The sequence below is a fragment of the Eimeria necatrix genome, genomic scaffold, assembly GCF_000499385.1.
Source record: "Eimeria necatrix Houghton genomic scaffold, Enh_scaff357, whole genome shotgun sequence".
NCBI classification, from domain to species: domain Eukaryota; phylum Apicomplexa; class Conoidasida; order Eucoccidiorida; family Eimeriidae; genus Eimeria; species Eimeria necatrix.
The window spans coordinates 23,076-33,956 of record NW_013655350.1 but is presented as its reverse complement, the minus strand read 5'-3'; the positions used below and the strand labels follow the sequence as shown (position 1 = coordinate 33,956).

At 56.0% G+C, this 10,881-nt stretch overlaps 1 protein-coding gene across 1 annotated transcript in view; it reads left to right on the top strand.

Annotated features, from left to right (window-relative positions):
* Positions 1-142: 142 nt before the first annotated feature.
* ENH_00046670 (hypothetical protein, conserved) overlaps positions 143-10,881 on the top strand; it is a gene marked incomplete at both ends in the record, with an annotated part of 16,113 nt that continues 5,374 nt past the window's right edge. Inside the window, 14 exons of the mRNA XM_013585560.1 lie at positions 143-183; positions 414-438; positions 971-1,211; positions 1,655-1,816; positions 2,154-2,371; positions 2,771-3,151; positions 4,020-4,171; positions 4,592-4,887; positions 6,291-6,800; positions 6,923-7,288; positions 7,652-8,029; positions 8,614-9,389; positions 9,800-10,084; positions 10,326-10,391. Of these exons, the coding sequence (XP_013441014.1) occupies positions 143-183; positions 414-438; positions 971-1,211; positions 1,655-1,816; positions 2,154-2,371; positions 2,771-3,151; positions 4,020-4,171; positions 4,592-4,887; positions 6,291-6,800; positions 6,923-7,288; positions 7,652-8,029; positions 8,614-9,389; positions 9,800-10,084; positions 10,326-10,391 (3,897 nt within the window). The remainder of the gene's footprint in view (positions 184-413; positions 439-970; positions 1,212-1,654; positions 1,817-2,153; positions 2,372-2,770; positions 3,152-4,019; positions 4,172-4,591; positions 4,888-6,290; positions 6,801-6,922; positions 7,289-7,651; positions 8,030-8,613; positions 9,390-9,799; positions 10,085-10,325; positions 10,392-10,881) is intronic.

Sequence of the window (10,881 nt, the reverse complement as noted above, 5' to 3'; positions counted from 1 at the left end):
GGGGCCCCTGGGGGGGCCCCTGGGGGGGCCCCTGGGGGGGCCCCTGGGGGGGCCCCTGGGGGGGCCCCCTTGGGGGGCCCCCTATTGAGGGTTTATTTGATTTGCGAACAGCCCTGTAAACCCGAGTTGACAATTCGGCTGCATGGTTTGGGATCGGAAGCTGTTGCGGCGGAAGAAATTAAGGTTCGGCGAGGGTTTAGGGTTTAGGGTTTAGGGTTTAGGGTTTAGGGTTTGGGGTTTGGGGTTTAGTAGGGTTTAGGGTTTAGGGTTTGTGGGGTTCGATTCAGCGCGTGCGCCCCTCCATAGAGCTGAAGACTGCAGCAGCGCAGCACCGGAGCCTCCGCTCCCAAGGCTCTAGGGTTTAGGGTTTAGGGTTTAGGGTTTAGGGTTTAGGGTTTGGGGTTTGCGCGCAGTGCTCCGGGGGCTCCCCCGATGAGGGTTTGGCTTGCGAGCCCGTTTACGGCGAAGCTGCTGCTGCTGCTGCTGCTGCTGCTGCTGCTGCTGCTGCTGCTGCTGCTGCTGCAGTTAATTATTTCTTTTTCCACTGCAGCAAAGAAAAAGGGTGTTTTAGGGGGCTGCAGCCTGCAGCAGACGACATCCTCCACATCGTAAACCCTAAACCCTAAACCCTAAACCCTAAACCCCAGGCTCTAGACCCTAAACGCTGACGCTGCACGCTAGAGGGGCCCACTGCGCCAGCCACTGCTTGCGAGGGTTTACGAGGGTTCAGGGTTTAGGGTTTAGGGTTTAGGGTTTAGGGTTTAGGGTTTGGGGTTTAATGGGGTGCACAGGGTCGCATTAGGGTTTAGCGGGGTTTATGAGGGTTTACGAGGGTTTAAAAGACTGAGGAGGGTTCACCAGGAGACACGAGGGTTTAGGAGGGTTTTGAGGAGTCCCCCGCCCCCCACTGCTTGCGAGGGTTTACGAGGGTTTAGGGTTTAGGGTTTAGGGTTTAGGGTTTGCGACGCAGACCCTCAGTGAAGACCCTCCCCAAACTCAAGAAAACACACAAGAGGCCTCTCCTTTCGAATTATTAATCTCTTGGGATTGCTGGCCCCACAGCCCCACAGAGGGGCCCCCCGGGGGCCCCCAGGGGGGCCCCCCAGCCCCCGGGGGCCCCCCAGGGGGGCCCCCCGGGGGCCCCCAAAGCTGCGAAACAATTCGTACCCAGGGCTATGCATTGGGGACGCATTATGTGTCGACAAGAGCTCGTGAGTTTTAATTTTTGTTTAATTTTTTATTTTCTTTTCTTCTTTTTTGATTTTATTGAAGTTTTAAAACTCCTTTTGAAGTCCTTTTTCCTCTCTTTCTCTTTTTCCTCCTTCAACAACTCCCGCTCCTCCCAGGGGCCCCCAGGGGCCCCCGGGGGGCCCCTGGGGGCCCCTAGGGGCCCCACTAGGGGCCCCCAGGGGGCCCCCCGGGGGCCCCTGGGGGCCCTTAGGGGCCCCACTGGGGGCCCCCGGGGGCCCCTGGGGGCCCCCTGGGGGCCCCCTGGGGGCCCCCTGAGGGCACTTTTGGTGCTGCGCTGCTTCTTCTTTTGTTGGTTTATTTTGGGAAATATTTAATTGATTAAATTTGTTTTAATTTTTGCTTTTTGTCATTCAAAAGTGGCATTTATTTATTTGAATTTCTTTTTTTTTTTTTCAATTTTCAGGAGACAACTCCGTGCTGCACATTGTGCTGCTGCTGCGGCACAGCAGCAGCAGCAGGAGCAGCAGCAGCAGCAGCAGCAGAAAGTTTGTCCTTAACTTGGGGGCCCCCGGGGCCCTCACGCCTTTGACCCTGGAGGAGCCTATAGACTTCATTCTCCCAGCCAGTAAACCCTAAACCCTAAACCCTAAACCCTAAACCCTAAACCCTAGAGGGGCGGGCATTCGGAAGCCACTGCTGCGTCGGACTAGAACATTCGCAAGCACTCCTCGTCTTGCGCTTTCCTAGGGTTTAGGGTTAAGGGTTTAGGGTTTAGGGTTTAGGGTTTAGGGTTGAGGGTTTTAGGTTTAGTGCCTAGGGTTGGGGTTTGGGGTTTAGGGTTTGGGGTTTAGGGTTTGAAGTTTAGGGTTTAGCTCGTAGGGCTTGGGGTTAGGATTTAGGGTTTAGGGTTTAGGGTTTAGGGTTTAGGGTTTAGGGTTTAGGGTTTGTGTTTGCTGCTGCAGACAGCACGCGGCGGTTTGTGTTTGAGTTGCCCGAAGGGCCTTTTGACCCCAAAGAACTTTGCCTGCCGCAGCTGCTGCAGCAGCAGCGAGCAGCAGCAGCAGCAGCAGCAGCAAATGAATTTATTCCTTTTCTTGTTGCTGCTGCTGCTATTGACGGGCCTCCCCCTGCCATTGCCTGCTGCCACGCCGACAACGAAATGCACCCCAACCCCGCTCTCGTAGGGTTTAGGGTTTAGGGTTTAGGGTTTAGGGTTTAGGGTTTAGGGGGCGGGGTTTAGGGTTTACGGGGAGGGTGGGGGCTTTCGGGCCGCTGCTGTAGCTCTCGAGGCTGCTGCTGCTGCCACTGCTGCTGCTGCTGCTGCTGCTGCTGCCACTGCTGCTGCTGCTGCTGCTGCTGCCCCTGCTGCAGTTGCTGCTGCTGCTGCTGCTGCTGCGACTGCTGCTGCTGCTGCGATGCCGGCGCCGCTGCTGGCGCTGCCGGCTCCTCGCCGCCGCCTCCCCACCCGCCGCTGCTGCCACCTCTGCTGCTGCTGCTGCTGCTGCTGCTGCTGCTGCTGCTGCTGCTGCTGCTGCTGCTGCAGTCTTCGAAGGAGCAGCCGCTGTGCTGGCGGTCGCAGGAAGCTGACAGCAGCGGCCTTGTTGCGCTGCGGGTGGGCAGTGACCCGCGGCGGCGCGTGGCTCCCTACGGGCGGTTCGTGTGTGCTGCTGCTGCTGCTGCTGCTGCTGCTGCTGCTGCTGCTGCGCTGGTGCGGCTGAGCGTGAGCAGCAGCAGCAGCAAACAAGACCCCCGCCACTTCCAGCTGCTGCAGCAGCAGCGCCTCAGCTTCTTCAATCTGCTGCCTTTCGCCAAGTCTTGTCCTTACGAAGCAGCAGCTGTACAGACAGCAGCAGATGGGGCCCCCCTGTTGGTTCAGCTGTACAGACAGCAGGGGCCCCTCCCCGAGGAGGTTTGTCTTTTTCCTTGCCAGCCCGCTGCCACTCCTTTGGCTTTTTGCAAGGTACTTTTAATTAATTTAATTACTTTAATTTATTTAATTAATTTAAATTAATTTTATTCATTTTATTCTTTTTATTCTGTTTGTTTTGCTGCTGCTTTTGACCCCTTTTGCTCGAGCTGCTGCTGCTGCTGCTGCTGCTGCTGCTGCGCTGGTGCGGCTGAGCGTGAGCAGCAGCAGCAGCAAACAAGACCCCCGCCACTTCCAGCTGCTGCAGCAGCAGCGCCTCAGCTTCTTCAATCTGCTGCCTTTCGCCAAGTCTTGTCCTTACGAAGCAGCAGCTGTACAGACAGCAGCAGATGGGGCCCCCCTGTTGGTTCAGCTGTACAGACAGCAGGGGCCCCTCCCCGAGGAGGTTTGTCTTTTTCCTTGCCAGCCCGCTGCCACTCCTTTGGCTTTTTGCAAGGTACTTTTAATTAATTTAATTACTTTAATTTATTTAATTAATTTAAATTAATTTTATTCATTTTATTCTTTTTATTCTGTTTGTTTTGCTGCTGCTTTTGACCCCTTTTGCTGCTCTGCAGCAGCGCTCCCTGCTGCGCGCTCTCTTTGCTGCTGCTGCTGCTGCTGCTGCTGCTGCTGCTGCTGCTGAGCCTGCGGCCGCTGCTCGCTGTTTTGCTGCTGCAGCAGCTCCGTGTTCTGCTGCTGTTGCTGCTTCTTATGTGCTGCTGCTGCATTTTGTTCTGCTGCTGCCGCTGCTGCTGCTCTTCGTGCTGCTGCTGCTGCTGCTGCTTCTCGTTCCTCCGCTACTTACTCTGCTGCTGCGCTGCTCGCTCCTCCCCCTCTGCTGCTCCTTGTGCTGCTGCTGCCGCGGCCCCTCACGCTGCTGCTGCTGCTGCTGCTGCTGCTGCTGCTGCTGCTGCTGCAGGAGCTGCCGCCCCCTGGCCCCGCGCCTGCAGGCTCGCTGTGTGTCCGCCGCAGCAGCAGCGAAGCTTCTGAATTGCTGCTGCCTCTTTTGTCTCCTCTTCCTTCTTTCTTTTATGCTCTTCGCTTCAAGACTCCAGAGGCCAGCTCCAGCCTGTCAGTCTGCTGCTGCTGCTGCTGCTGCTGCTGCTGCTGCTGCTAGTTTTGCTGCTGCTGCTGCTGCTAGTTTTGCTGCTGCTGCTGCTGCTGCTGCTGCTGCTGCTAGTTTTGTGCCGCTTCTGGATCTTGCGCTGCTGCGGTAAGTCCTGCGGCTGCTGCTGCTGCCGGCTTTTTCTCCTTTTCTTCCGTTGCTGCTGCTAGTTCTGCCGCTGCTGCTGCTGCTGCTGCTGCTGCTGCTGCTGCTGCTGCTTACTTGCTTGCAGACAGTGGTTAGAAGGACAGCAGCTTGAGCTGAGGCACTTGGCGGAACTGGAGAAATAAAATAAACAAAAGTTTTAAAATAAATTAAAATAAAATAAATAAATAAAATAAAATAAAATAAAAAGTTTAAAAAGATTTGGAGTTTTGTCTTTGCAGCTTCGCAGCAGCAGTTCGGCGAGTGGGTGCAGCAGATGTGCGGCTGTCTTCTGTGTCTTTGCGAAATGGAATTACTTTTGTTGTTTATTTAAAAAAAGATTTTGCTGCTTCAGCAGCAGCAGCAGCAGCAGCAGCAGCTCTCAGCAGCAACTTGCTGCAGATGGGGCCCCTCGCAGCAGCAGCGGCGCAGCAGCAGCAGCAGCAGCAGCAGCAGCAGCAGCAGCAGCCAGCGGGGGACTTTGAAGGCGAATTGGGGGGAGAATTCGAAAACAAACTGGAAGTTCCTCTCGAGGAAAGTGAGGGACTTTGGCAGATTTTAATAAACACAAAAAGCAAAAAGAAAAAAGTGAAAATTCAACTTCTGGCGAGTGTGGGGCCGCGGGGCCCCGCGGGCGTTGAGGTGTACGTACACCCCAGCTTCCAAACCCTGCAGCAGCAAACCCTCCACCTCGCCGAAGGAACTCCAGTGGCTTTTTCTCTTTCTCCAAACCCTCGAAACCCTCGCCACAGAAGGGTTTTCATTTTCCCCCTCGACTTCACTCTCCAGACAGGTGCGCTGCCGCGAGGGTTTAGGGTTTGGCGAGGGTTTAGGGTTTTACGAGGGTTTAGGGTTTAACGAGGGTTTGGGGCTTGCAGGGGGTTGGGGTTTGCAGAGGGTTTAGGGTTTGCAGAGGGTTTGGGGTTTAACGAGGGTTTAGGGTTTGGTGGGGGCTAGGGTTTGGCGAGGGTTTGGGGCTAGGGTTTAGAAAGTGATTAGGGTTTGGGGGATAGCTGAGAGCAGATTTCGCAAACCCTAAACCCTTGCAAACCCTAAACCCTTGCAAACCCTAAACCCTAGCAAGCCGTAAACCCTAGCAAGCCGTAAACCCTAGCAAACCCTAAACCCTAGCAAACCCCAAGACGTAGCAAACGCTAAACCCTCGAAAACCCTTAACTTTCGCAAGCCCTAAAACCCTTTTAAACCCTGAAGTCTAAACCCTAAACCCTAAACCCTTGTGCGTTCAGCGGGCGACCTAGGGTTTGAGTCTGCTGTCTGGGCCCCTAAACCCTTGCTCTCCCCAAACCCCAAAGGGATTTGTGGTTTGGGATTTGGGATTTGGGATTTGGGATTTGGGATTTGGGAACACGCAAGTCGCCCGCTGGATCCCAAACTCAGACGACAGACCCGGGGATTTGGGTAAACCCTTGCCCTCCCCAAACCCCAAACCCTAAACCCTAAACCCTAAACCCTAAACCCTAAACCCTTGTGCGTTCAGCGGGCGACCTAGGGTTTGAGTCTGCGGCTCGCTGCCAAGCCAGTGGTTTTGGGGCTTCTCGAGTTCGGCTTTTTGCAAACTCTTTTTTTTTCGAGGGTTTAGAACCTCCCGAGGGTTTTAGAGCTTTTTCAGAAAAAGATTACAGACTGCCCCTCCCCGAGGACCCCGGTGAGGGTTTAGGGTTTAGGGTTTAGGGTTTGGGGGTTGCGGGGTGAGGGGTGGGGGGCCGGGGTTCAGGGTTTGGGACTTGTAGGGTTTAGGGTTTGGGACTTGTGGGGTTTAGGGTTTGGGGCCTAGGGTTTAGGGTTTAGGGTTTTGGGTTTGTTTGATGACGTAGCTTGGGGTGATTTGCGGCGCCCATTTCAGTTGCTGAAAGGCCTAGGGTTTAGGGTTTAGGGTTTAGGGTTTAGGGTTTAGGGTTTAGGGTTTAGGGTTTGTGGCAGACGCAATATTTTGGCCGGAGGTCCGCGAGGGTTTGGTGCCCTCAGTCAGCAGCATCGATTTGCTGCCAGCAGCAAACCCTCGCGAGGGTTTACAGGCGGCTTACGTGATTGTGGCTGAGGCTTACAATGCAGCAGAAACCCCAGCAGCAGCAGCAGCAGCAGCAGCAGCAGCAGCAGCAGCAGCAGCCGGGCCAGCAGCAGCAGCAGACGGGGAAGAGGCGCCTGCCGCCGGAACCGCGTCTCCCGCAGCAGCAGCAGCAGCAGCAGCAGCAGCCCCAGCAGCAGCAGCCCCAGCAGCAGCAGCAGCAGCAGCCCCAGCAGCAGCAGCAGCAGCAGCAGCAGCAGCAGCAGCACAGGAAGACACGTTTACTTTGATGTGCAGCTTTTTGAAAAGTGCAATTCCAATTGCTGTTGGAGAAACAGCAAAAGGAGTTTTGAAAAAAGATGAAGAAAGGGTTTTCGTTTTTACTCTCACAGACCCTGACAAAGATGTTCTTCTTTACCTCGACAGTAAGCTGCTGCTGCTGCTGCTGCTGCTGCTGCTGCTGCTGTTGCTGCTGATAATGCTGTTGCTGCAGGTGATAATGCTGCTGCTGCTGCTGCTGTTGCTGCTGATAATGCTGTTGCTGCAGGTGATAATGCTGCTGCTGCTGCTGCTGCTGCTGCTGCTGCTGCTGGTGATAATGCTGTTGCTGCTGGTGATAATGCTGCTGCTGCTGCTGCTGCTGCTGCTGGTGATAATGCTGTTGCTGCTGGTGATAATGCTGCTGGTGCTGGTGGTGACGCTGCTGCTGCTGGTTATAGTGCTGCTGCTGTTGGGGACAATGCTGCTGCTGCTGCTGGTGATAGTGCTGCTGCTGCTGCTGGTGATGCTGCTTCTGGTGATGCTGCTGCTGGTGCTGCTGCTGCTGTTGCTGCTGCTGCTGTTGCTGCTGCTGAGGATGCTGCAGTTGCTGCTGTTGCTGCTGCTGAAAATGATTTTGCTGCAGCTGATGATGGTAATACTGCAGATGAGGGAAGGGTGCTGCTGCTCTTGCTGCTGTTGCTGCTGCAGTTTCTTTTTGCTGTTGCTGCTGCTGTTGCTGCTGCTGGGGCCTTGCTGACTTCTAGCCGCAGCGCCTGCCGCAGCCGTTGCTGCTGCAGCTGCTGCAGCTGCTGCAGTTGCTGCTGCTGACGTTTTCCGTGCTGCTGCTGCTGCACTTGCTGCGCCTATCACTGCCCGTGCTGCTGCTGGCGTTTCCCTGCTGCTGCTGCCGCAGTAGCTGTGGCGTCCCTGCTGCTGCTGCTGCTGCGCTGCTGCTGCTGCTGCTGCTGCTGCTGCTGCTGCACGGGGCGGTGCGGGGCGTGGGGTGTACGTACAGCTGAAGGCGTGGGGGACGTGGACATTTACTTGGGAACTTCTCGAGAAATAAATCCGGAAATAAATTCTTCATTTTTATTTTATTCCAACGACAGAGGAAATGATTTGCTGCTGCTGCTGCACAGCCACCCGCGCTTCCGCCGGCGCTGCAGCAGCAGCACAGTGGCGGTGCAGGGCAGCTGCGTCTTCTACGTGCTGCTGACAGCAGCAGCAGCAGCAGCAGCAGCAGCAAACCCTTTCGCGCTGACCCTCTCCCTCCAAACCCTCAAACCCTCCTTCCTCGCGCTAAACCACCCCGTGGCCCAAACCCTAAACCCTCGAGTCCCCGCCACTTTCCTCTTCACTGACCTCAACCCGGACTACGACTACAGACTCACGCGTGAGGGTTTAGGGTTTAGGGTTTAGGGTTTAGGGTTTAGGGTTTAGGGTTTAGGGTCTAGGGGCCTTCCGGAGGTGTTTTGGGTGTGCTGGGCTCTGTACGCAGCAAGAACCAAATCGGGGAGTGGACTGCGGGTTTAGGGTCTAGGGTTTAGGGTTTAGGGTTTAGGGTTTAGGGGGTGCTTTGCTTGCGCTGAGCTTCCTAAAAGGGCCAAGCTGCTGGCCAAGGGTTTAGGGTTTAGGGTTTAGGGTTTAGGGTTTAGGGCTTCGAGTTGCGGCCCCCTTTCAACTCGCCAGCCCTCGAGAGCGCTCCTACCCATCCTTTGCGCCCCACGCTTTAGGCTTCAGGCTTTAGGCTTTAGGGTTTAGGGTTTAGGGTTTAGGGTTTAGGGTTTAGGGCGAGGTTGAGGGTTGAGGGTTGAGGGTTGAGGGTTTAGGGTTTAGGGTGTAGGGTTCAGGGCGAGGTGCAGGCTTTAGGGTTTAGGGTTGAGGGTTTAGGGTTTAGGGTTTAGGGTTTAGGGTGTAGGGTTTAGGGTTTAGGGTTTAGGGTTTAGGGTTTAGGGTTTAGGGTAAGTGTTGCGTCAGTGAACGTGGAGTCTGGGGCGGACATGTTCGTGGCGCTGCAGAAGTTCTCGGAGTTGCAAAAAGAAAATCTTTTGAAAGAAGGAGCAGCAAATTGGTGGACTGAGGGTTTGCTGCAGCCTGAGGTGTACGTACAGCGCACGCAGCTGGCCCTCCGCAGCAGCGAGATCGGCTGCACCTTCCCCACACCAGCTGCAGCAGCAGCAGCAGCAGCAGCAGCAGCAGCAGCAGCAGCAGCGGAGGAGGAGGAGGAGGAGGCTAAGGGAGCGGAACCAGCAGCAGCAGCAGCAGCAGCAGGAGGGTCCGCGGAAAGACCAGCAGCAGCAGCAGCAGCAGCAGGAGGGTCCGCGGAAAGACCAGCAGCAGCAGCAGCAGCAGCAGCAGCAGCAGCAGCAGCAGCAGCGGGGAAGGGCGTGTCGGGTTCGCAGTGCGTGCTGCGGGTGGAAGTGAGTTCTGTGTCCGGGGGCCCCGCTTTGCTGCTGCTGCAGGGGGGCCCCTGGGGTGCTGCTGCTGCTGCTGCTGCTGCTTCGGGGGCCCCGCAGCGGGGGCTGCTGGGGCGGCTGCTGCAGTTCTTCGAGCTGTACGTACACCCCGAGACTGCAGCAAACGACCCCCACGCGCTGCTGCTGCTCGCCTTCGACTTTGCTGCTGCATGCAGCCCCTTTTTGACCATTTCTTGGCCAGATGGATTTGCAAAAACTTGGAAAAGTCCCAACAACAAACGCATCCGCATCCGCAAGGCCGACAGGCCCTGGACCCCAGGCAGCTTCGTCTTCGTGGTCAGCCACCGCTGCTGCTGCTGCTGCTGCAGCAGCGCTGCTGTGCTGCTGCTGCTGCTGTGCTGCTGCTGCTGCTGCTGTGCTGCTGCTGATGCTGATGCTGATGCTGCAGTGCTGCTGCTGATGCTGCAGTGCTGCTGCTGCTGCTGCTGCTGCAGTGCTGCTGCTGCTGCTGCTGCTGCTGCTGCAGTGCTGCTGCTGCTGCAGTGCTGCTGCTGCTGCAGCAGCATGTTTTTTACTAGAATAAATATCCAGTAATTAAATGGTTTATTTAATGCATATTTAATAAGCCGCTATGAACAAATAAAAACCGCAAAACGGCGCAAGCGCCCGCGTTCGCGCGCTGCTGCTGCAGCAGCAGCAGCAGCAGCAGCAGCAGCAGCAGCAGCAGCAGGAGTGCGTTTGCGCAGGTGGGGGACCCGGGAATGGAAGAAGGAGCTGTTTGTGGTTTTGAACTGACAGCAACAATTGTGTCTTCTGAAGAAGAAGCAGCAGCAGTTAAAGTTTTGAAAAGTGGGGCCCCACAGTTGGGGCGGATTCGGGGGGGTGTGGGGCAGCACTTCCTGTGGACGTACACTCGGGGCGCTGCTGCTGCTGCTGCTGCTGCTGCTGCAGCGCCCGCGCTGCAGGCCGCAGCAGCAGGCAGCAGCAGCAGCAGCAGCAGCAGCAGCAGCAGCAGCGAGGACATGGTGGTGGTGAAAGTCACTGCTTTGAGACACTCTGTTGATGCTTTTGCGCAAAGAATAAACCCTAAAACTTTTCCTCCTTTTCAAAACCCTCGAGGAACAGCAGCAGAAAAAAACTTCTTCGTCTTCAAACCCTCGCCCGAAGACCCCAACACCCTCTTCCTCAGGCTCGGTCCGCGAGGGTTTAGGGTTTAGGGTTTAGGGTTTAGGGTTTAGGGTTTAGGGTTTAGGGTTTAGGGTTTGCGCGCAGGGCACGGCTGGGGCCCCACAGGGCTCGACTACGAAACTGCATGCAACCCCAGAAGCCTGTGGGAAGGTGGAAACCCTAATTTAGGGTTTAGGGCTTCGGAAGGGTCTTTGCAGTTCATTGACAGGTGCCAGTTGTTGATTTCCGTCTTCGATCGACACGGCGAAGGTAAACCCTAAACCCTAAACCCTAAACCCTAAACCCTAAAGAGCCAGACCCGAGGCCCGCGCTGGCCTCGAGCGAACTCCCTCGGAAAATCCGTAAACCCTAAACCCTAAACCCTTAATAGGCACACCCTAAACCCTAAACCCTAAACCCTAAACCCTAGTGTCCCAGGGAGCTAGCCACCCCAGCTAGCCACCAAATGGCCCAGCTAGCTATCAAATGGCCCAGCTAGCCAGCCAGCTAGCTGTCCAGGATCCCAGCTAGCCAGCCAGCTAGCTGTCAAATAGCCCAGCTAGCCATCAAGTAGCCCAGCTAGCCATCATCAAATGGCCCAGCTAGCTGCCCCAGCTAGCTACCCAGCTAGCCATCAAATAGCCCAGCATGCCATTGACTA